Below are 23,172 nucleotides of genomic sequence, written 5' to 3' on the forward strand. Positions count from 1 at the left end.
TAGGCAAGAGTACTGGAGTGGGTTGCTATTTCCTTCTCCAGAGGATCTTCCCAACCCAGGGATTGAACCTGGGTCTCCTTCATTGTAGGCAGACGCTTTACCGTCTGAGCCACCAGGAAAATCACTCATAGTGAATCATTAAAACTTTGTTTTCTGGTGGCATGAAACCCTAACAAAACTCATCACATTGTTCTGAGATGCCAGGCTAGAGTTTAACGGACTGTAAATGTCACTTAGCTCAGAGCTAACTAAACATTCTATACATCTGTACTTCCACAATATACAGAAACCCTTAAAAATGCTTAAGTTCATGTATGTCTTCTGGAAAATACCTAATTTAATCACCCCAACATGATTGCCTGTCCTGTTTTGAAATCTCATTCTGAATTTCCCAACCACTTTTATTAATCCGTTGCAAAGTCTAAGATGTCATTGTCAGAAAATTCTTTGTATCTGTTGGGAAAGAGATTATAACTATTCCCTTTTGTTCTGCTTTTGAACCAATGTAGTTTATATAACGTTTGTACTATTGGGAATGTGTGTGTTGTATATATGTGCATGTTTGAAAATTTTTTAGTGATGATTTGCAATTTTCCTCTGAAATCATACTGTATTTCTTTAAGTGGATTAGCTCAACCTGTCAATAAACTTATGCTAATTAGAATATTGACAAGGCTAGCTCATGATTCTTACCTGGTCTACCCTTTTGTATAAACATTAATGAGTTTTACACAGTGTTTTAGAGTTTCAGATGGCACTATAATAGAACAGTATAGTGGAAAGAAAATTAAAAATCATGAAGTATATAATTTTGACTTAGCTCAACCATTAATTCAGAGGCCCTGATTAAATCATTTAGTGTCTGTGCTCTTGGAGAAGGCACTGGCGACCCACTCCAGTACTCTTGCCTGGAAAATCCCGTGGATGGAGGGGCCTGGTAGGCTGCAGTCCACGGGGTTGCAAAGAGTCAGACACGACTGAGCGACTTCACTTTCACTTTTCACTTTCATGCACTAGAGAAGGAAATGGCAACCTACTCCACTGTTCTTGCGTAGAGAATCCCAGGGATGGGGGAGCCTGGTGAGCTGCCGTCTAAGGGGTCACACAGAGTTGGACATGACTGATGTGACTTAACAGCAACTAGCGGCAGCAGTCTATGCTTTATGTTTCTTTTTTTTTTTTAAAAAGGAAACTTTTAGAATAAACATGTTTATATTCCATTTGCAAGATTTGGTGTTTCCTAGAATTTCATTTTAGCTGTTCAGTTATAATTCAGTCATAATTTTGCAATTGTGTAACTTCCTCTTATACCCAACATCATCCCATTTATGTTACCCTGCAAAATTATACCAATTAGAATTATCATTTATTCCTAATCATCCAGTTTATTGAATATTGTAAATGCGGATTCAATTCTCCAAGTTATTTACTGAGTTTGATTCACATTAGCTTGATACCACCTATATATTTCTTTTAAAATTAAATCAACAGTTTCTTCCCCCATTCCATGACATAGATATTTTGTTATATTTATTTGAATAAGATCAGAGTTGACAGTCAAAATATTTAGCAAGTAGTTTGACAGAGGCACAGACCAATCACAATAGTTGATGGAGGCTTTTTGCTCTCCCAAGCGTTACTCCATTAGTTACTGGATCGTGGGGAGATGTTGTACTGGTTAGGGTGGTGGTTAGGGTCCCTTAGGGACTCAGGACAGCAGCTGTGTTCCAACTGGAATGGACGTGCTCCTCAGTCAGTTTGGCATACCAACGCATACCAACATGGTTCACTAATACTATGTCAGTATGGCATACCAGTGCTTACCCATAGGTCAGCTCTGAGTCTAACTCACCAGGCAATTCCCATCAACCAGCTCTGAACCTAACTTACCAGTCAGATGAGCCTCAATGAAGTTCTCTAATGTTTTTCTTCTCTGCCTAACACCAAACATCGTACACACGTGGCAAATGATTGACTCCTCTTAGAGTCATGTGGTGTAATTCATCAGCACTTCTGCATGTCAAATACCCTGAGTTCCCTTACTCTGTCTGTGAATGTTCCTGTCTTATCCTCCTTACCTGGCTTTTTATTTTAAATTAGTATTTATCTTTTAACTGTATCATTAATTTTGCTGATTCCTCTTATCTTTAACCTTCATAATCATTTCACATTTAGATATTAGAACAAACGCTCAAGATAAATCAGGGGAAAATAGTTTATTTAGTTTTGTTTCTGATCATTGGCACTCTGGAAGTCTTGATTCATCTTACTAGAAACTGGACATGAAGTTTATCATTGTATATGCTGCAAGGAAAGTATTATACTCCTTAAGACCATGCTAGTCACTATTACATTGAAAAAGAAAATGCAAGTTCTGCTTTGAGATGGTTACAATCTGTTTGTTATTAATTGAGAGACCAAATTCGTACTCAAAGTGACAAGAAAAGAATTGCTGCTGAAGAAAAAGACTTAAGGTCAGGTCCCAATGCAGGACTAAGACGCAGTCGTAGTTGTGATTAGTGAGGATGAGGATGGGCGATGGTTGAGACAAAACACCCACGAGGCACCAGAACAAGAGTGGTCCATCATCTGCGTGTCCCTAAGCTGCAGGCTCCACATTTACTCACACTTGGGAGACAGATCGTAGTTTTCTGTTTCCTTGCAGAAGTTCTGTCTGCTTGGAGTTTCAGGTTTCAGGGTGATGGGTACAAGTGGTTTTTGAGGCTGATTCCGCTGGGTCATTGCTTTTAGGATCACTTTGCAAAACTGGCTTCTTGAGAAATAGAAAGCAGCAGGAGCTGTTTACCGATAATGTCTCTTGTCTGAGAAGCTAGCTTATGTGTTGGCCAGGGTTTGGGGTGACTACTTCAGCATGGTGTGGGCTGTGGGTTTGTTCCAGTTTTTGACACAGTTGTGTAGTATGATGGCGCCTCCAACCTCAAGAGTTGCTCGGAGGAGTTTTCTTTTACTCTGAGATTCCCAAGAGTTCGTTAATAATTCCGTTTTTCTCTGGGGAAAATAATCAAATGTTTAACATCAGTGGTCTTTTGGTCAGCTTTCTTATAGGGAAGTAAACTAATCAGATGAAGGTCACGTATTCAGTAAATATTTATTAGACACTGTTCTTGGTACGAGGGATACAGCACTAAAGAAAACAATTGCTACTCAGTAGAACTTATATTCTATCAGGATGTGCTGACTTTAAACAGCAGTATCAAGGACTGAAATAAAGAGCAGAGCCTCATCAGAGAGAGATGAGCGTGTATCGGTGTGGGCAGCAGGCTTTGATGCTTGCTTTCTTTTGGTCCTTTGCTCTCACAGTGTCAACTACCTTGACGTGATCATTTTGATTCTTGTCTGTTTTGGGTAAAGATCTTTTAAAAGTTGTAGCTCCTGCCTGCCCTGTTCACTTGTGAACTTCTCACTTTTATACCATCTGAGCTGGATAGATGGGGGAAACAGAGATCTTTTAAAGTCTTTGGTATATCATCATCTTCTATTTTTCTTTTCAGGGAGTGATCTTCACAATGGCATCATAGGATTCAGTGAGGAGTCCCAGAGTAGACTGGAGCTGGGTGAAGAAACTGAGACGAGCAGTCTGCATCTTACTGTTACAAGGCAGCCAAACAGGTTTGTTTGTATCTATGTAGAAGACATAACATCCTGTGTGTCTACATGGTGTTTAATTTGCATTTATAAAATGGTGGAAGCAGGATGAAATGTTGATAGAAGAAAGTGATGCGGAATTTGATGTCAGTGTTCAAATACTCTAGTTTCTCTGGAGTAGGAAATGGCAACCCACTCCAGTATTCTTGACTGGAAAACCTCATGGACAGAAGAGATTGGCAGGGTGTAGTTCATGGGGTTGCAAAGAGTCGGACGTGACTGAGCCCTGATTAGGGCTGCCTTGAACATTTAGTACTTTGTGAAGTACCATACAGATGTCAGATTATGTCAGTCATTGCTTCATCATGTTTACTATTCTCTGTCACGCTGCGTATACAACCATTTACTATTTAGGAAGATTTAGAGTTCCAGTATTTTGCTTACAACTTAATACAGTATAGCGCACATCAGCGTGTTCATGATGTACGGGCACTTGGGATGCACACCGTTGCGTGTGTCAGTGTTACCTTTTCCATTTTGTGTCTAAATATTGTCAGAAAGGATAGATCATCTCTTGTCTTTTATAGTAACGACCATTTTTAGCAGTAGTGTTTTTCCTTTAGAAAGATTCTTGTTAAAAGACAAATGAGGAATGTTTACTTCAAGGCAATGGTTCTCTATAATTTTTATTTTCATATTTCTGGTACATAGTATCCAGAATTATATTTCAATAAGTACTTAACCGTTACTGAATGGAGTGTGGTCAAAGAATGCCACGTAAACTCTGGCCTTAATTTCTTAACTGTAGTGGGCAGAACTGGTTATTTTCAACATTATCAGTGGGAGAGAGAATGCTGGTATTGGATGAAGAGGTTCACTCCAGACGTAATGGTAATATATTCTACATTAGCGTCAGGAATAATGCAATCTGTGACTGCACTGGCATAGGTTTTTCTTTGTTCCTAGAGCCTTTGAAGATGTCGAGGTCTTTTGGCGAGTCACATTTAACAAAACAGCTGCTGTGCTCCAGAAAGATGGTGTGAACCTGGCGGATGAGCTTCTGTCTGTATCAGGGACCACTGTCTGCAGAGCAGGTCAAACAGAGTGCTTCATCAGCATTGAGCTCAAGCCTGGAAAGGTAAGAAACAATGAGGCCCGGTGTGGTAGAACGCTGATTGTACTTCTTTAGAATTACTCGTTTTCAAGCTACTTTGTTGACACGTATACGTGCATACATTACGTGGAGAGTCTTTGCGTCCGCCTAGCTGCAACGTCTGAGTCTCTTTGAGTTTCTGTAAATAAGCTCATCGGTTGTACACCTGAGACTTATATATGTTGTAAGTCACTTGTATCTCAGTAATGGAAAAGCCCATCAGTTTTTTACTTTCTATTTCTTGTCATTTCCAAGATCCTTCCTGGCCCACCTGCTCACGGGTAAACGGTTCCTTGAGTCATTTTCAGCCCGATTAGTATTATTTCTGATTACTCTGAATGTTTAGTTCTTTTCCTTTTATCATGTCTATAGATTTGGTTACATTGTATTGTATTCACAGATTTCATCCTTAACATGAAAGTTCTCTCATTCACCATCCATTTAGTTAGGGAGGTCAGCTCTGATCTACCAAAGGGCACAGAGGCCATGCTCACTGAGTCTTTGGATCAATTTCTATTGGTTCATGTTGCACATGACCCCCAGGAGCCAGGGTTCCTCTCCTCATTCTAATGGAATCTGCATTATTCAAATGGTATTGGCCGCTGAGGCTCTAACAGAGTTTTAGTCATTTAGTAATCATGTGTCACTTTTTAAAAATGACTATTCTATGATACTTTAATGTCCAAGGATCACTCAGTAGCATTTGTTCCTTGTCTACCACTTAGTTTATTAAACTCAAATATTTAATGCAAAACTAGCCATAATATTTTGAATGTTCAAAAGTATCATGATTTTTTTGTACATGCCAAAAACTTTAAACAGCACAAAAAGCATTGCACAAATAAAATTATTTCCAAATGGGTAGCTGTAGTTAAACCCCTTCTAAATAATAATCTTGTAGATTTAACTCTTCATTCATTTTTTTTTGTCTACTTGGTTTTCTACTTTCTGAGAATTTCTGAAGCAGTTGTATTGATGTTCTCTAAGGTTACAGTAATACATAGTTTCATATTGTCCCAGAATTGTAGGAATTTTGATGGTTGCAGAAGAGAAAGACCACTCATCTCAGATCACTTCAGGTTACTTGGTTATCACCACTTTGTTCTTTGTTAGGACCACAGATCCTAATGCTTGTCTGAAGCTGTTTCAAATGAGAATTGCTGGACAGTGGATTGAGAACCTCTTTATGACGTGGCTTGTGAGATCAACATGTTTTTTTAAGTTCATGCTTTACAAGTTAATGATTTCAGCACCATGCATTTTCCACAGAGTGATTTGTTCTTTAAATCTTGCAGTGCCGCTTCACCTTAACCCTTGCCCTGTCACTGTCAAACATTAAGCCAGTCTATAGGGGCACTGAAAAGATAGACCTGAAATTAAAAAAAAAAAAAGATAGACCTGCCTTGGTAATATCTTGTTATATTTGTGAGGGCAAGCTGGAGGCTCTACTTCATAAAAAATGAGATAACAGGGACTTCCTCAGCAGTCTGGTGGTTAAGACTCTGCCTTCCCATGCAGGGTCCATGGGTTTGATCCCAGGTAAGGTCCCACATGCTAAGGAACGTGGCACAAATTGAAAAGAAATGAGATAACAAATTTGTGATCTTAGTGCATCTTTCCAGTTCATCCGTTCTATCGTATTTGAATGAACATAAAATTGCATCATCTTTCACCTTCTGTATGAAGTACTCTTTAACTTCTGACATGTTTTCATTTGCATGCATTTCACAGGTCCTAAAAATTTATTCCTATTTTTGGTACAATTTGTATTTTTTATAGAAATGATTGTCTTACTAGCATTTTTTATTAACTCCTTCCTACATACATGCACAGAGAATGTTTACCATTTACTAATAAATCAATATATACTTAATTAAAGGCATAACTTTATTGATATGCTAACATTACCCTATACATTAAAACTAATAAAATATTAATTATACACTATTACACTCACATTTTTCATTTTAACCATTTAAAAAAATACATTGCCATAATTTTTCACCTTTAAGTACCATTATGTTATAGATTCAAATTCATCTAATTTTAATTGCTTACTACTTTTATTTTTGCTTTTCTTATTGTTCAGTTGCCCAGTTGTGTCTGACTCTTTGCAACCCCATGGACTACAGCACACCAAGCCTCCCTGTCCCTCACCATCTTTCGGAGTTTGCCCAAGTCCATGTTCATTGCATTGGTGATGCCTGCCAGCCATCTCATCCTCTGATGCCCAATTCTTCTTCAATAGTCATATCATAGACACTGAAAGATCTACTAAGCTACCCTTGTGTCTCTTCATATTGCTTTAACATCTCTGGATACTTATTTGCTTTATAGCAATAACCTGTGTTTTAGAGCCATCTTGATTTTTTCTGCTCTAAGACATCCAAGGATTTGATTTCTTTCATCAGCGTTTCAGAGATCTGAGTCTTTGTTCTGGAGATAGGCATGAGAGTTGATGGTTGACACAGCTGTGGCTGTGAACCATCTTGGTAGTGATGGAGCTAGAAAACAAGTTTAAAATATTGGGTTCCCACTGACTTTTTATCCAAGAATTTCATTTAAAAAATTTTTGAAATTGAAATATACTTAATGTACAGTGATGTGTTAGTTTATATGTACATGTGGGCTTCCTTGATGGCTCAGGTGGTAAAGAATCCACATTCATTGCTAGAGAACTGGGTTCTATCCCTAGGTCAGGAAAATGCCCTAGAGAAGAGAATGGCAACCCACTCCAGTATTCCTGCCTGGAGAATTCCACAGACAGAGCCACCTGATGGGGTCACAAAGTGCTGGACATGAATAAACAACTAAACAATAACATACGTGTGTGTGTGTGTGTATTTGCCTTCATATTCTTTTCCATTTAGGTATTGCAAGGTAACAAGTATAATTCTCTGTGCCATACAGTAGGTCCTATATACCTCTTTTCTGTATAGTAGTGCATATGTACTAATCCCAAACTCCTAATTTATACAAATATTATATTTTGCTTTTCTGGAGTGGGAGTTTGATCAGTTGCTATGCTTTCTATTGCCCTGAAGAAAAGGAACTGAAATTTCAATATTCAAAACTTTTGGTCATGTTATTCTACTTGATAACGTTTAAGTCCTCCTCTCTGCATTTGTCCAAATAGTCTTATGCCTTCCTCAAGCCCCACAACTCAACATTTCCTAACTCTCCCTTAAGGACAAATAAAAATATCGCTTCCTCCAGTATGTCTCCCACATCTTCAGTTTTGTTGTTGTTCAGGTGCTCAGTTGTGTCTGACTCTTTGTGACCCCGTGGACTGCAGCACGCCAGGCTTCACCATCTCCTGGAATTTGCTCAAACTCATGTCCATTTAGTTGGTGACGCCGTACAACCATCTCTTCCTTTGTCGTCCCCTTCTCCTCCTGCCTTCAATCTTTCCGAGCTTCAGGGTCTTTTCCAATGAGTCAGTTCTTCGCATTAGGTGGCCAAACTATTGGAGTTTCAGCTTCAGCATCAGTCCTTCCAATGAACATTCAGGATTTATTTCCTTTAGGATTGACTGGTTGGATCTCCTTGCTGTCCAGGAGACACTCAAGCATCTTCTCCAACACCACAGTTCGAAAGCATCAATTCTTTGGCACTCGGCCTTCTGTATGGTCCAATTCTCACTACCATATATGACTACGGGAAAAACCATAGCTTTGACTATATGGACCTTTGTCAGCAAAGTAATGTCTCTGTTTTTAAATATGCTGTCTAGGTTTGTCATAGTTTTTCTTCCAAGGAGCAAGTGTCTTTTAATTTCATTACTGCAGTCACTGTCTGTAGTGATTTTGGAGCCCAAGAAAATAAAGTCTGTCACTGTTTCCATTTTTTTTCCCCATCTATTTGCCATGAAGTAATGGGACCAGATGCCATGATCTTAGTTTTTTGAATGTTGAGTTTTAGGCCAGCTTTTTCACTCTCCTCTTTTACCACCATCAAGAGGCTCTTCAGTTCCTCTTTGCTTTCTGCCATGAGAGTGGTGTCATCTGAATACCAGAGGTTATTGATATTTGTCTTGGCAATCTTGATTTCAGCTTGTGCTTTATCTACCCTGGCATTTTACATGATGTACTCTGCATAAAAGTTAAATAAGCAGGGTGATAATATACAGCCTTGATGTACTCTTCCCAATTTGGAACCAGTCCATTGTTCCATGTCCGGTTCTAACTGTTGCTTCTTTACCTGAATACAGATTTCTCAGGAGGCAGATAAGGTGGTCTGTTATTCCCATCACTTGAAGGATTTTCCACAGTTTGTTGTGATGCACACAGTCAAAGGCTTTAGCATAGTCAGTGAAGCAGAAGTAGATGTTTTTCTGGATTTTCTTGCTGTCTCCATGATCCAGCAAATATTGTCAGTTTTAATCTGGTTCCTCTGCCTTTTCTAAATCCAGCTTGTACATCTGGAAGTTCTTGGTTCACATACTGTTGAAGCCTACCTTGAGAGACTTCTGAGCATTACCTTGCTAGCATGTGAATTGAGTGCAATTGTGTGGTAGTTTGAACATTCCTTGGCATTGCCCTTCTTTGGGATTGGAATGAAACTGACCTTTTCCAGTCCTGTGTACTGCTGAGTTTTTAAATTTGCTGGCGTGCTGAGTGAAGCACTTTCACAGCATCATCTTTTAGGATTTGAAATAGCTCAGCTGGAATTCCTTCACCTCCAAGTAGCTTTATTCATAGTAATGCTTCCTAAGGCCCACTTGACTTCGCATTCCAGGATGTCTGGCTCTAGGTGGGTGATCACATCATCGTGGTTATCTTGGTCATTAAAATCTTTTTTGTATAGTTCTGTGTATTCTCGCTACCTCTTCTTAATATCTTCTGCTTCTGTTAGGTGCATACATAAGATGATAGAAGACCTGGGTTCAAATTTTGACTCTTTCACTAAATAGCTTGTGACATCAGACAAGTTGCTAAGGTTTCCTGAGCTTCTCAGACTTGGTGGAGTTAATAACAGGGCCGTTATATTAAACGAGATAATGAATGAGAGGTATTTCACATGGTTCTCAGCAAGGAGTTGGCTCTTCATAGGGTGGCTTGGTATTGCTGCTATTCAGAATGGATGGGAGTGGAGCCGAGTAGTAGCCACATCAACACTAGTAGTAGGTGAGTGACAACACAATACAGTTAACACAATGCATGCTTTCATCTGTGGAGTAGCACCTCTGACTGACGGCGGTTTTTCCTAAGTTCAGCCTGTCTCCCGATGCTCAACGTAATGTTTTTCTAGTCTTCAGTTCAGTCGCTCAGTCGTGTCCGTATCTCTAATTATCATTCCTATAGTCATTCAGTTTTTTTATTTTCAATTTATAAAGAACTTAAGTAACTTTCCCCAGGTTGATTACTCAGTAAAGATTAGAATTCATCTTTTGAATTCCAGTTCATGCACTCTTTCTCTGCTGGGTATCTTATGGTTCTATCATATGGTCTATATTAGCAAAATGTATGAAGGTCATAGTTAATAAACTTAGGATGCATTTCTTAACCCACAAAGTCCATTTAAACTAAACAGATTGTTGAAACATTTGTTGCACATATTTCTTTAAGAACTATTTAAGTAAGATCTTGCTTATTTATTACTTTACTTGCTTCTGAGCAGGTCTGGGCCCACAAAAAAATTATTTTATACTAGTTGGGCAAAAGATCATCTTGGAATGCTGCTGACCTAACTAGGGAAGGAACTTGAGTTCTTGTGAGGTCTCCAGTCATATTTAGGTCCAGAGAGGTTCAGATAACCATCTGTGAGTTTTGCTTTCCCAGTATACTTTAGGCATAGTCTTTGAACAGAGTATTCTGTTGTTAGACTGAAAGATTCCTTTTGTCTCTTCTAATTATGTGTTGGCACCCATCTGTACTTTTGTTCAATTTCTATGGTTCCCTACTTAGATTACAACATATTTTTTGACTCAGAGTAGTTATAAGTAATGTTTTAATCATCATCACAATGAGAAGAAATACTGTACTGAAGAAAAGGCAAGAGTTTGTTGAAATGTAATATTCTGAAGTTCTTAGTGAAATGAAATTATTGTGAACTCAAGCTCATTGGCCATTAGAGAATAATAGTTGTTGAATATAGTTACCTATACTTTTCAACTGCTGCCATTTATTGTATACCAATTTAGTTGCCAAAAGCGGGGAAAACATATTTACCTTCATTTCAACATTTATTGAGAGTTAATCAGCAAAATAAAAAATATCTATATCACATGAAAACGAAATATGTTTCTTCAGACAATAAAAAGAGATTCGGTTCATTTTCTGTGCTACTAAGATATAAATCATTTTGAATATTACTGAAGAATTTGTTGTATTGTTTCATGACATAATGATTCTCATTAAAGTGATCACAAAACAAACTATTACTAAGATCCTTGCTGATAGAAAAGAAGGATGCGTTATATCAAGTTAGACAGTGAAACACACAGTTGAAAATGCATCAGCTTAGCTTCTTGGAGCTATGCTAGGAAGCTAAAAATGATGCTAAGATTTCTTAATTATTATGTAAGAGAAAATAAGTAAAAACAGGTGATTAACAGTATGTTACAGAATTGAATGCAGGCTTTAGAAAATAAATTATCTGAGATTGTTGACACAGAACCGAGGGAAAACATGACCAAAGCATAACCAACGGACTAAATTTAGATTTCTTGATACTGAATTTAGGGAAATTTTGAATAATGCCTGAGACCACTAAATTAACCCATCAATATTTGGCCAATTTATATAAAACCTTTAACAATGAAACCTTACAGAACTGAAGCTGCTTTCTCCCCTGTCCTGTTTTTTCAGCTCCACACCCTGCCCTACCCTCAGGGCCACCCCTCCAGCTGAGATCACTACTGTCCTGGTGTCTTGTTTTCTTTTATGTCTTGTTTTCTTTTTTACCCTTCAGCGAAATGTGTATCCAGTAACAAGATGTAGTAAGCTTTATGTAATTAAAAACTTTCCATTTGTTGTAGCATGGCATGTATATCATTATCGAACTTGATTTCTTTTACTCATTGTCATGTTTTTGGATCCATCCACGTTGAAAAATATTGAAATAGTTCATTCTTTTTAACTACTGGATAACATTTTCATTGTGTGAATTATACTTTGTGTATCCTTTTGTTTATTGAAGTTTATGCATAGATTATCTCCTGACATTGATTTTCTAGTAAGATGCTCTCCCAGAGACAGTAAAGGTGTTGAAGAAAGACCGGAAAAAAAAAAAAATCTCATGGTAATTTAATGTAAGAATTTAATTCTGTAATTATACAGACTGTATCTCTAAATGTGTATTTATTTCTGTAATAGTGTGTATGAATGATGCTATTTCTTAATGTCAGAATTATTTTAAAATAGAAATCTATTTGTAATTATCGTCCCCCCCCCTTTTTTTTTACTCATTGGCAGATACCTCAAAGTGAAATACATTTTTTTGTGGAACTGTATGAAGTAACAGCTGGAGCAGCTCTAAACAATAGTGCCAGATTTGCACAGATTAAATTATTACAGCGTGATAAACCTCCAAGTCTCGTGTACTTCTCTGTGGGTTCTCGACTGCCGGTGGCTCATAAGAAGGCCACTCTCATTAGCCTGCAGGTGGCCAGAGACTATGGGGCAGGACTAATGATGTCTGTTAACTTCAGTACCCAGGTAAGCAGGGAGCAGGTATTAACACACAGGAAGCTCTTCTTCTTTAACTATGGCATGTGTCATGAAGCAGAGAAGATTTGATATACTATTTTCTGATGATACCATCATAATTCACATTATGTTTATTACATTAAGCTTTATCTTTGACACAGTTCAATGTTTTTCACTTAGGTCATGTTCTAAAATGATAGTCTATTGTCTTTTTGTTTCTTTTGGAAAAGTTGATTATGCAGTGCAAAATGTCTTACATACATTGTATAATCAGCTTTTCCAAAAGAAACAAAAAGACAAAAGACTATCACTTTAAAACATGACCTAAGTGAAAAAAATCTGTAGAGATTTAAAATTTCTTCAGGATGTAACTGGGTAAGACCAGAAACAAAAAGTATGGGTCTTTGTTCTGATTTTTACCTGAACTAGTTGAAAATCTTTAGGTCTTCAAATACTAGCTGTGTGTTTCCTGTGATCTTTGTGTTTCTTCAAATCCACGGGTTCAGGAGACTGTCTCACAGCTACTTTTAACATCCTCTCTATTAGGTGACATCAAGTGAAAGGGAGGAAGTAGTATGTTTTAAACTTTATTTTAGGAGCAAAGCTCTAATATATTGAAACAAAGCTGTACGCCTGCTCCCTTTGAAGCATGGTTGTGGAGACTGGAGCTTGCCCGCCGTAGCCCTCTGTTTTTCCTCCCCTGGACTTGTATAACTCCCAAACCCCACAGTTTGAAAGCTGCGATTCTGGGCAGTGCTGCCACTTCTTTTGTTTCCAGATTTCAAGCCTGGGGATACGTTAGGCCTCAGGGTTTCTAAGCTGTGGTTTTATGCCAAGTGCTGTTCAGCGTGTGCTTGCTTGTGTCACTGTTGCGTGGCTCTCACACACACAACGTTCTGTGCATAAGAGACAGCATGTGTGCCACCAGCCTGCCGTAGCAATCCTGTGAGTCAGGGATTGGAGGTGAGGATGGTAGCTGCGGGTAGCGAGCTGTCCTGGAAGCTTGCCAGGAAGAAAAGTTGTCTTTGTAACAGAGTCTACAGCTTGGCAAGCCAGAAGATGCAACTCTCTCACATGAGACTCTAGAAATAAACTCCATTCTAAATAGCCCTGCGGTGGTATGAGCATGAAAAGAAGTATTTTGATTCATTGGGAGATTTTAGCATTTTTCCTTTTAAGCATTTAAGATGGTAAGAGAAATGAGAAAAAAATATGTGTTCTTTCTTCTCCCATGAAATATATATCATCACATGCTCTCTACTTTGTAGGGCAGAAGAGTGGAAGAAGTGATAAAAAAAAAAAAAAAGATTTGAGACCCATTTTAAACTAGTTCATACACTCAGTTGGAAGGGGAGTTGAAAATGCCAAAAGAAGAATCTGAAGGCCAATATCTCTATCATACTCATTTATGTTCTTTCTAGATGATTCACAAATGATTCCTTGTAAAACGCATGCTGTCACTAGCGTGTAACTCATAACATTTTAATAAGACTATAAAAATCAACATAGAGGAGCCCTGTGGTGATGAAAATGTATCTTGACTATATCAACATTCATATCCTCGTTGTGATACAATTATGCAAGATGTTATTGATATCTATGAAGGACATTAGGGAAGGGTAGAGGAGACCACTCTTTTATATTTCTTGTAAGTGCATGTGAATCTGTAATTATGTCAAAATATAAGGTTTAATTTTAAAAATTAGAAAAAATTTACCTCTCTGGTCTGATTGTATTTACTTTCCTGTTGCTTCATTGCTCTTGCATTTTCTCTCTTTGAATGCTGGGGATATTGTTAGAAGAGAAAGTCATATAATTCAATTTTCCAAGTAGCTAGTAAGTATGAGAAAATACTTATGAACCAAGTTGCTATTCTGTTACAATAATACTAATCTTAATTTTATGTTAAACAGATTTTAATAATGTAGTTAAAACAATAACTGTAGTATACATACAGTATACCAACCTTCAGTTAGGTCAGCATTCCCAGTATGTACATACTGCTGTTGCTGCTGCTGCTAAGTCGCTTCAGTAGTGTCCGACTCTGTGCGACCCCATAGACGGCAGCCCACCAGGCTCGCCTGTCTCTGGGATTCTCCAGGCAAGAACACTGGAGTGGGTTGCCATTTCCGTCTCCAATGCAGGAAAGTGAAAAGTGAAAATGAAGTCGCTCAGTCATGTCCAACTCTTAGTGACCCCATGGACTACAGCCTACCAGGCTCCTCCGTCCATGGGATTTTCCAGGCAAGAGTACTGGAGTGGGGTGCCATTGCCTTCTCCTCATTTACATACAACACTGAATTAATCAGAAACTCCTGCTGACTCTACCTTCTAAATACATTCCCAGTCTGAGCTCTTCTCACCCTCTCTACTCATACAACCAAAGCTACCATTATTTCCTTTTTCTGCAGGAACTAATAAAAAAATCTCCTATCTCTTCTCCCTTCTTCAATCCTCTCTCCCTGCTGCAGCCTACCTGTCCACAAGAGCCAGAACGCTCCCGAAAATTAGAAATAAAGTGTGTCACTCTCCTGCTGGAATCCTCCAGTGACTTCCTAGCACACTTTGTATCAGGAATGTACACGATCTGACGCATACATCTTCAAATTGTTAGTTGGCTCACCACTGCGGAAGTTCTGTAAGGCAGTAATGGCATTTCTTCTGTAATTCTCTTTCTTGGTCTATTCTAAGGCATCTATCTTTCCTAACCTCATCACTGTATGATGTGTATTTATCTCTCTAATTTATCTTGGGAGATTAGAAAAATTATAAAATTCCATGTTTTATTTACAAAAAATTTTTAAAAACACAACATGGTTATATTTTAATACACAACTGAAAGACAAAACACCATAGTAAATTAACAGCAATAAGATACAATGTTTCGGGACTTCCTTGGTGGACCAGTGGCTAAGTCTGAGCTCCGAATGCCGAGGGCCTGGGTTTGATCCCTGGTCAGGGAACTAGATTCTGCATGCCACGACTGAGAGTGCATGTTGCAACTCAGGGTCTTGCGTGCCACAATGAAGATGGAAGATCCTGTGTACTGCAACTAAGACCTGGCACAGCCAAATAAAAAAATAAAATACCGTGTTTCATTTATATTGCATGACAAATGATTAACGTTCTTAGTCATAAATGAGTTCTTAGAAACCAGTAGAAAAGACATCGACTGATCAAGGGAAATGGGAAAAGAAAGAAGAAAAGGAAATAACACAAGTGACTAGTAAGGATTAAAGCGTATGTGAAGGTGACTGAGCTGAACAATAAAAGGAAAAAAAAGCAACTTCTTTGTAATATCATAATTATCAAAGATTAAAAATCTGGCATTTGTGTAGTTTGAGGAAATAGAGTCACACTGACACTGGAGGACAAGATTGGTGAGGTCCCAGAGTGAGGGAACATCTAGTATGGACTCAAAAACTGTAAATTTAAAGCAACACCTGTCAATACTAGTGTTGTGGCCCATCAGATTAAGAGAAAATTGGTTCTGGACAAGATCAGAGGTTTATAGTTTCACTTAAGTGATGTTGTCTAATTTCTAGGAGTTGAGGAGCGCCGAGACCATCGGTCGTACTCTCATATCTCCAGCTATTTCTGGGAAAGACTTTGTGAGAACTGAAGGCACATTGATCTTTGAGCCTGGCCAGAGAACTACTGTCCTGGATGTCATCCTCACGCCAGAGACAGGGTCTTTGAATCCATTTCCTAAACGCTTCCAGATCGTGCTTTTTGACCCGAGAGGGGGTGCCAGAGTTGATAAAGTGTACGGGACCGCGAACATCACTCTCGTCTCTGATGCGAACTCCCAGGCCTTTTGGGGGCTTGCGGATCAGCTGCAGCAGCCCCTGGACGGCGACATTCTCAACAGGGTGCTCCACAGCGTCAGCGTGAAAGTGGCCACGGAGAACACCGATGAACAGCTCAGCGCTGTGCTGTATTTGATAGACAAGGTAAGAAACCCTTGCGAGTGTTAGCAGTTTCATACTTTTTTAAAAAGACCAAAGCCACATAACGGTTATCGTATCAGTTATAATGAATTTATATGGTAGAGTCAGATTGCTGAATCTCAGAGTGGAATTCACCATATCTGACCCTGTGCTTTTGCTTGGATGCGACTGGTGCTGGTTTGGAAGCTCAGAGAAGGATGAGTTCTCTACTGTAGCAGTAAGAGTAGACTGGTGTCTGAAAAGAGGCTCCGGAGGTCAGGAGCTCCAGGCTCTTTCTGATACTTCTAGAAACTGCATGGACATCTTCTGAGAGAGTGTGCAGTTTTTCTAGGTCCATAAATGAGGACTAGGACTAGATTATATGGCTCTTCGAGTTGAAGTGCCATGAAGCTGTTGCCCTTTGCTTGTTCCCTGCTCCTCCTGGGCACTGGAAAGAATTTACTGTAGGAAATGATGTTACTTAAATTTTCTAATGATGAAATAGTATAGTACAATTACAATTTGATTTAGGCTATGAAGAGGGAAAGAATGCACAGTAACTGTATTTTAGAAAAGATACATTAAGAAAGCTACATATTAATGGTCGAGAATCAACACTTATTTAACTAGAGCTGTCAGGTAGTACATCTTGATTTTTTTTTTTATTTGAATCTGTCATGAATAATGAAACTGAATTATGAAAGAAGATCCTATGGAAAAAATGTAATTAACTTTTTTTGAGTAATCATTAATAAACAGTATAAGTTCTCATGTATTAAAACAATTTATGTGAAATAGGTAACTTGGCAATTATTAGAGGCATGAAATATATTTGAAGTGTTCTAAACTATTATAAGTTCAAGTAAAAAAACATTATTTGTATTCTTAAAAAGAAAATGATTTTATTTCCACCTAAGTTGCCTTTGCTCTGATTATTTTCATATGTTATTGTTACTAAATTTTTGCAATGGTATGGCATATTGTTTTCTTGAAGCTATTTATATGTCAGTACTGAAATCTGATGATTCAAGTAACTGACATCATTCAATAATATTATACATTAAAATATATGTTATATCAAGAAAACTGAAAATTTCTACTAACAGAAAAGCCTTGAAAAAATAGAAATCTATAACTTGTTCAGTAGTGGGAAGACTCAATAACATAGAGACAATAGTTTTCTATAAATTAACTTATAAATGGAATATAAGTACTATCAAAATATCAGTAAACTATTTTGGATTTTTTTAAATTAATCAAAATGATGAGTTCACCTGGGAGAACATACATCAGAAATTTTATGAAAAAGATGAAAAATGATAAACCTTATTCTTCTCAATATGAAAATATGAAGTTACAGTGATTAAAACAGGATGAACTGGTGCTGTCACAGATATTCAGATTAGTAAAATAAAATGGAAAGTGAAGAAATAAATTCAATTACATATAAAATTTCATATACGATAAAAGTGACATTTCAGGTCAGTGGGTCAGTTCAGTTCAGTTCGGAGAAGGCAATGGCACCCCACTCCAGTACTCTTGCCTGGAAAATCCCACGGATGGAGGAGCCTGGTGGGCTGCAGTCCATGGGGTCGCTCAGAGTCGGACACGACTGAGTGACTTCACTTTCACTTTTCACTTTCATGCATTGGAGAAGGAAATGGCAACCCACTCCAGTGTTCTTGCCTGGAGAATCCCAGGGACGGGGGAGCCTGGTGCACTGTCGTCTATGGGGTCGCACAGAGTCAGACACGACTGAAGCGACTTAGCAGTGTCAGTTCAGTTCAGTCGCTCAGTCGTGTCCGACTCTTTGTGACCCCATGGACCGCAGCACACCAGGCTTCCCTGCCAATCACCAACTCCCGGAGCTTACTCAAACACATGTCCATCACGTCAGTGATGCCATCCAACCGTCTCATCCTCTGTCGTCCCCTTCTCCTCCTGCCTTCAATCTTTCCCAGCATCAGGGTCTTTTCAAATTAGTCAGTTCTTCGCATCAGGTTGTCAAAGTATTGGAGTTTCAGCTTCAACATCAGTCCTTCCAATGAATATTCAGGACTGATTTTCTTTAGGACGGACTGGTTGCATCTCCTTGCAGTCCAAGAGACTCTCAAGAGTCTCCTACAACACCATAGTTCAAAAGCATCAATTCTTTGGCACTCAGCTTTCTTTGTAGTCCAACTCTCACATCCATACATGACCACTGGAAAAACCATAGCTTTGACTAGACAGACCTTTGTTGGCAAAGTAATGTCTCTGCTTTTTAATATGCTGTCTAGATTGGTCATAGCTTTTCCAAGAAGCAAGCATCTTTTAATTTCATGGCTGCAAGCACTATCTGGCGTGATTTTGGAGCCCCAAAAATAAAGTCTGTCACTGTTTCCATTGCTTCCCCACCTGTTTGCCACGAAGTAGTGGGACCAGATGCCATGATCTTAGTTTTCTGAATGTTGAGTTTTAAGCCAGCTTTTTCACTCTCTTTTACTTTCATCAAGAGGCTCTTTAATTCTTCATTTTCTGCCATAAGGGTGGTGTCATCTGCATATCTGAGGTTATTGATATTTCTCCTGGCAATCTTGATTCCACTTTGTACTTCATACAGCCTGGCATTTCACATGATGTACTCTGAATAAAAGTTAAATAAGCAAGGTGACAATATACAGCGTTGACATACTCCTTTCCCTATTTGGAACCAGTCTGTTGTTCCATGTCCAGTTCTAACTGTTGCTTCTTGACCTGCATACAGATTTCTCAAGAGGCAGTAGTTATTATTCTGTAAATGGTGTTGATACATCTGATTTAACCATTTGAAAGTAAAATAATAGCTGTATCTCCATGTTAAATCCACTCCAAAATAAATCCCAGACAGGTCAGAGGTCTAACTGTAAAGCTGAAACCAGGAAAGTAGTAGCAGAAAACATGGATGAATCACTTTTAAGATAAAAGTTTATATTGGGGAAGTGGGGAAGTTCCTTCTAAATATAAAAATGCAGAAGTCATAAAGGAAATGATTGATAAACTTGACCACATAAAGTTTAAACAAAATTTCTCTTTGCATATACCACAAGAAAAATCAAAAGGCACCTCAATTATATTGTCAAACCTATAGTTTTTCCAGTAGTCATGTATTGAGGTGAGAGTTGGACCATAAAGAAGGCTGAGTGCCAAGGAATTGATACTTTTTAATTGTGTTGTTGGGGAAGACTCTTGAGAGTCCCGTGGACTGCATGGAGATCAAACTAGTGAATCCTAAAGGAAATCAAACCTGAATATTCATTAGAAGGACTGATGCTGAAGCTGAAACTCCAACACTCAGTGCTTTGGCCACCTGATGCAAAGAGCCAACTCATTGGAAGAGACCCTGATGCTGGGAAAGATTGAAGGTGGGAGGAGAAGGGAAAGACAGGGGACGAGATGGTTGGATGGCATCACTCAATGGACATGAGTTTGAGCAGTCTCCAGGAGATGGTGAAGGAAAGGGAAACCTGGCGTACTGCAGTCCATGGGGTCACAAAGAGTTGGACATGTCTGAGCATCTCAACAACAACAGCAATATATATAGTCAATTATATCCCAATAAAACTGGAGGGAAAAACTAAAAAAAAAAGAGAGTGCCTAATAGGTGTGGGGAATATTTGTACAAATACCTGTATAATGAGTATTTAAGCATTACTTATAATAACAAGAATTGGGAAAACCAGCCATTAAAAGGGGCCTGCCATAGGAGAAGGCAATGGCAACCCACTCCAGTCCTCTTGCCTGGAAAATCCCATGGACGGAGGAGCCTGGTGGGCTGCAGTCCATGAGGTCGCTAAGAATCGGACATGATTGAGTGACTTCACTTTCACTTTTCACTTTCATGCTTTGGAGAAGGAAATGGCAGCCCACTCCAGTGTTCTTGCCTGGAGAATCCCAGGGACGGGGCAGCCTGGTGGGCTGCACAGAGTCAGACACGACTGAAGCCACTTAGCAGCCATATCCATAAAATGTAACATGTTTTCACAATTTAGACATATAACAATTAGACTATGACAATAATGAAACAAGCATTGAAAATATAAGGTTGAAATTTTAACAGTAAAATATGTGGTGCCAATTAACTTTGAATTTCAGATGAACAATGTATTTTTTAGTATAAGTGTATTACTGATAAAAACAAATATTTTTATTTACAAGCACTATTTGGAACATACTTATATCAGGCAATTATTGGCTGATTATTTGAAATTCAAATGGAATCACCTATGCTCTATCTGGCATACATTCATATGTCCCATATGTATTTCATATGTACTCAGATTCAGAAGTATAGGATAGGATTTCCAAGTACTGATAGAACTTTGTTCTGTTGGGTCTCATACTTTAAGTGAAATTGTTTCATGTTTGTAAGTTTTATTATCTCCCAGATTCGCACTTCTTTGAACCAGAATCTGCTTTATGCTATATATGTCTTTCATAAGGCCATACGAATTGGGATAAATGTAAAAGTGAGTTTAATTTTAACTCGTGATATTTATTATTGCAGTTAGAATTAAAGTGACCGATGCAACCCTTTGGAGCTTTATCTAGATATTATATACAAAATATTCTTGTGACTATGCCTTCTCTTTATAAAATGATTATGCTTTTTAAAGTTCAAATGTATTTGACATTTCAATGCCAAATATAATTTTGACACTAACTTGTCTTAAATTCTTTATAGGTTCATGTTTATTTTTGTTAATGTTAGTAACGGTTAATAAAGAACACATTATACCTTATGTATCATTTAAGCAGTTGATTTTTTAAAATACAGTTTCATACTTGGGATTTTTTTCCAGATAACTGTTGAAGGAAAAAACCAAGCATTAAGCATTGAAAGCCGAAATCTTTTCTATGAGATCCTTTGTGCTCTCGTTAACCCGAAGCGCAAGGACACTAGAGGATTCAGTCACTTTACTGAAGTGACGGAGAATTTTGCCTTTTCTCTACTGACTGATGTTACCTGTGGCTCTCCTGGTGAAAAGTAAGTATCTTTTAATATAATACCATACCTTATATGTATTCCTTTACAGGTTACAAAGTAATAAGAATGCAAATTGACATTTAGATGATGTAACTAAGGCTTATACAATCAATGAATTGTACCTGATGGGCAAATTAAGTTAATTATTTGAAAAAAACATAGAAACTACATCCAGAAAAAATTAATTTATACTGTCAGTAATATATTCTTGTTTTGAAGGGTCTTTAAAAAATAAAACGTCTTGTTATTTACTCTTTCTTATATAATGAGTAGAAGATACATTCTGAATAGAAAAAAAAAGGATGATTCCAACTTTTTGAGTATTTTAGGCCATTTTTAAAATTGTGGTAACATAAACATAAGACAGATTTTACCATTTAAACTATTTTTCTGTACTTCCTGGTAGTTCAGATGGTAAAGAATCTGTCTACAATGCAGGCAGACCTGGGTTCAGTTCCTGGGCGGGAGAGATCCCCTGGAGAAGGAATGGCAACTCATTCTAGTTTTCCTGTGTAGAGAATCCCATGGACAGAGGAGCCTGGCAGGCTAAAATCCATAGGGTTACAGAGAATTGGACACGACTGAGCGGCTAACACTTTCACACTATTTTTAGGTGTACAATTCAGTGACACTTAGTATATTCACAGTCGTTAGGTAACCAGCCCCAGTATGCATATCCAGAACTATCATCTTCTCAAATTAAAAATCTCTACCCATTAATAACTTTTCATTCCTCCTTCCGCCTGTCCTGGTAACCTCTATTCTACTTTTCAGTCTCTATTCAATTTGCTTATCCTAGCCATCTCATAAGTGGAATCATGTAATATTTGTCCTTTGTGTTTGGTGTACTTTGCTTAGCATAATGTTTCTTCAGGTTTTATCCATGCTCTAGCATGTGTCAGAAATTCACTTTTTTTTTTTTAATTGTTTTTATTGCTGTTATAGTTGATTTACAATGTTGTGTTTCTGCTGTAAAGCAAAGTGATTCAGTTATACATATGTATATATTCTTTTCATGTTCCTTTCTCTTGTGGCTTATTACGGATGTTGAATATAGTCCCCGTGCTATACAGTAGGAGCTTGTTGTTTACACATTCTGTGCGAGAATGGTTGCACCTGCTGACCCCAAACCCTGTCCCATCCCTCCCCTGACCTTCAGCAACCACTGGTCTGTTCTCTGTCTTGAGTCTGTTCTGTGGACGGGTTCGTTTGTGTCATTTCGATTCCACATGTAAGTGATATTATGTAGTATTCGTCTTTCTAGTTCTGATTTGCTTCACTTAAGTTTGATGATGTCTAAGTCCGTCCATGTTGCTGCAAATGACGTAATTTCACTCTGTTTTATGGCCGTGTAGTATTCCATGGTATGTATGCACTTCATCTTCTCTATCCGTTCGTTTATTGATGGTCATTTAAGTTGTTTCCATGTCTTGGCTATTGTGAATAATGCTGTCATGAACGTAAAGGTTCATGTATCTTTTTAAATTATAGTTTTTTCTAGACATATGCTCCGGAGTGGGATTGTTGGATCATATGGCAACTGTGTTTTTAGCCTTTTGAGGAACCTCCTTAATATTTTCCATAGCGGTTGCACCAACTTACATTTCCACCAGCCGTGGTTCGCTGGTCTCAGTCCGTTTGCACCTGGCCGTGGGTGGAGAGGTCAGTAGTGGCAGCTTTAAGCTCCGAGTCACCAGTGAAGATGTGGATGCAGAGGTGAAGAGACGAGTTTTATAAGCTGTTGTGGGTGGCCTGTGTGGATTGAGATGTTTTAATATGCATCCTGGATGCAGAGGTCTGCAGTCTGAATGAATGGCTGGACTAAAGCTA

The 23,172-nt window shown here is 38.2% G+C and overlaps 1 protein-coding gene across 1 annotated transcript in view; it reads left to right on the forward strand.

Annotated features, from left to right (window-relative positions):
* The window catches only part of ADGRV1 (adhesion G protein-coupled receptor V1), a 543,203-nt gene that overhangs the window by 213,276 nt on the left and 306,755 nt on the right, over nucleotides 1–23,172 (forward strand). Inside the window, exons 75-79 of the mRNA XM_070794032.1 lie at nucleotides 3,513–3,630; nucleotides 4,573–4,744; nucleotides 12,175–12,417; nucleotides 15,954–16,361; nucleotides 21,158–21,342. Coding sequence (XP_070650133.1) covers nucleotides 3,513–3,630; nucleotides 4,573–4,744; nucleotides 12,175–12,417; nucleotides 15,954–16,361; nucleotides 21,158–21,342 — 1,126 coding nt within the window. The remainder of the gene's footprint in view (nucleotides 1–3,512; nucleotides 3,631–4,572; nucleotides 4,745–12,174; nucleotides 12,418–15,953; nucleotides 16,362–21,157; nucleotides 21,343–23,172) is intronic.

This window comes from Bos indicus, chromosome 7 (genome assembly GCF_029378745.1).
Source record: "Bos indicus isolate NIAB-ARS_2022 breed Sahiwal x Tharparkar chromosome 7, NIAB-ARS_B.indTharparkar_mat_pri_1.0, whole genome shotgun sequence".
NCBI classification, from domain to species: Eukaryota; Metazoa; Chordata; class Mammalia; order Artiodactyla; family Bovidae; genus Bos; species Bos indicus.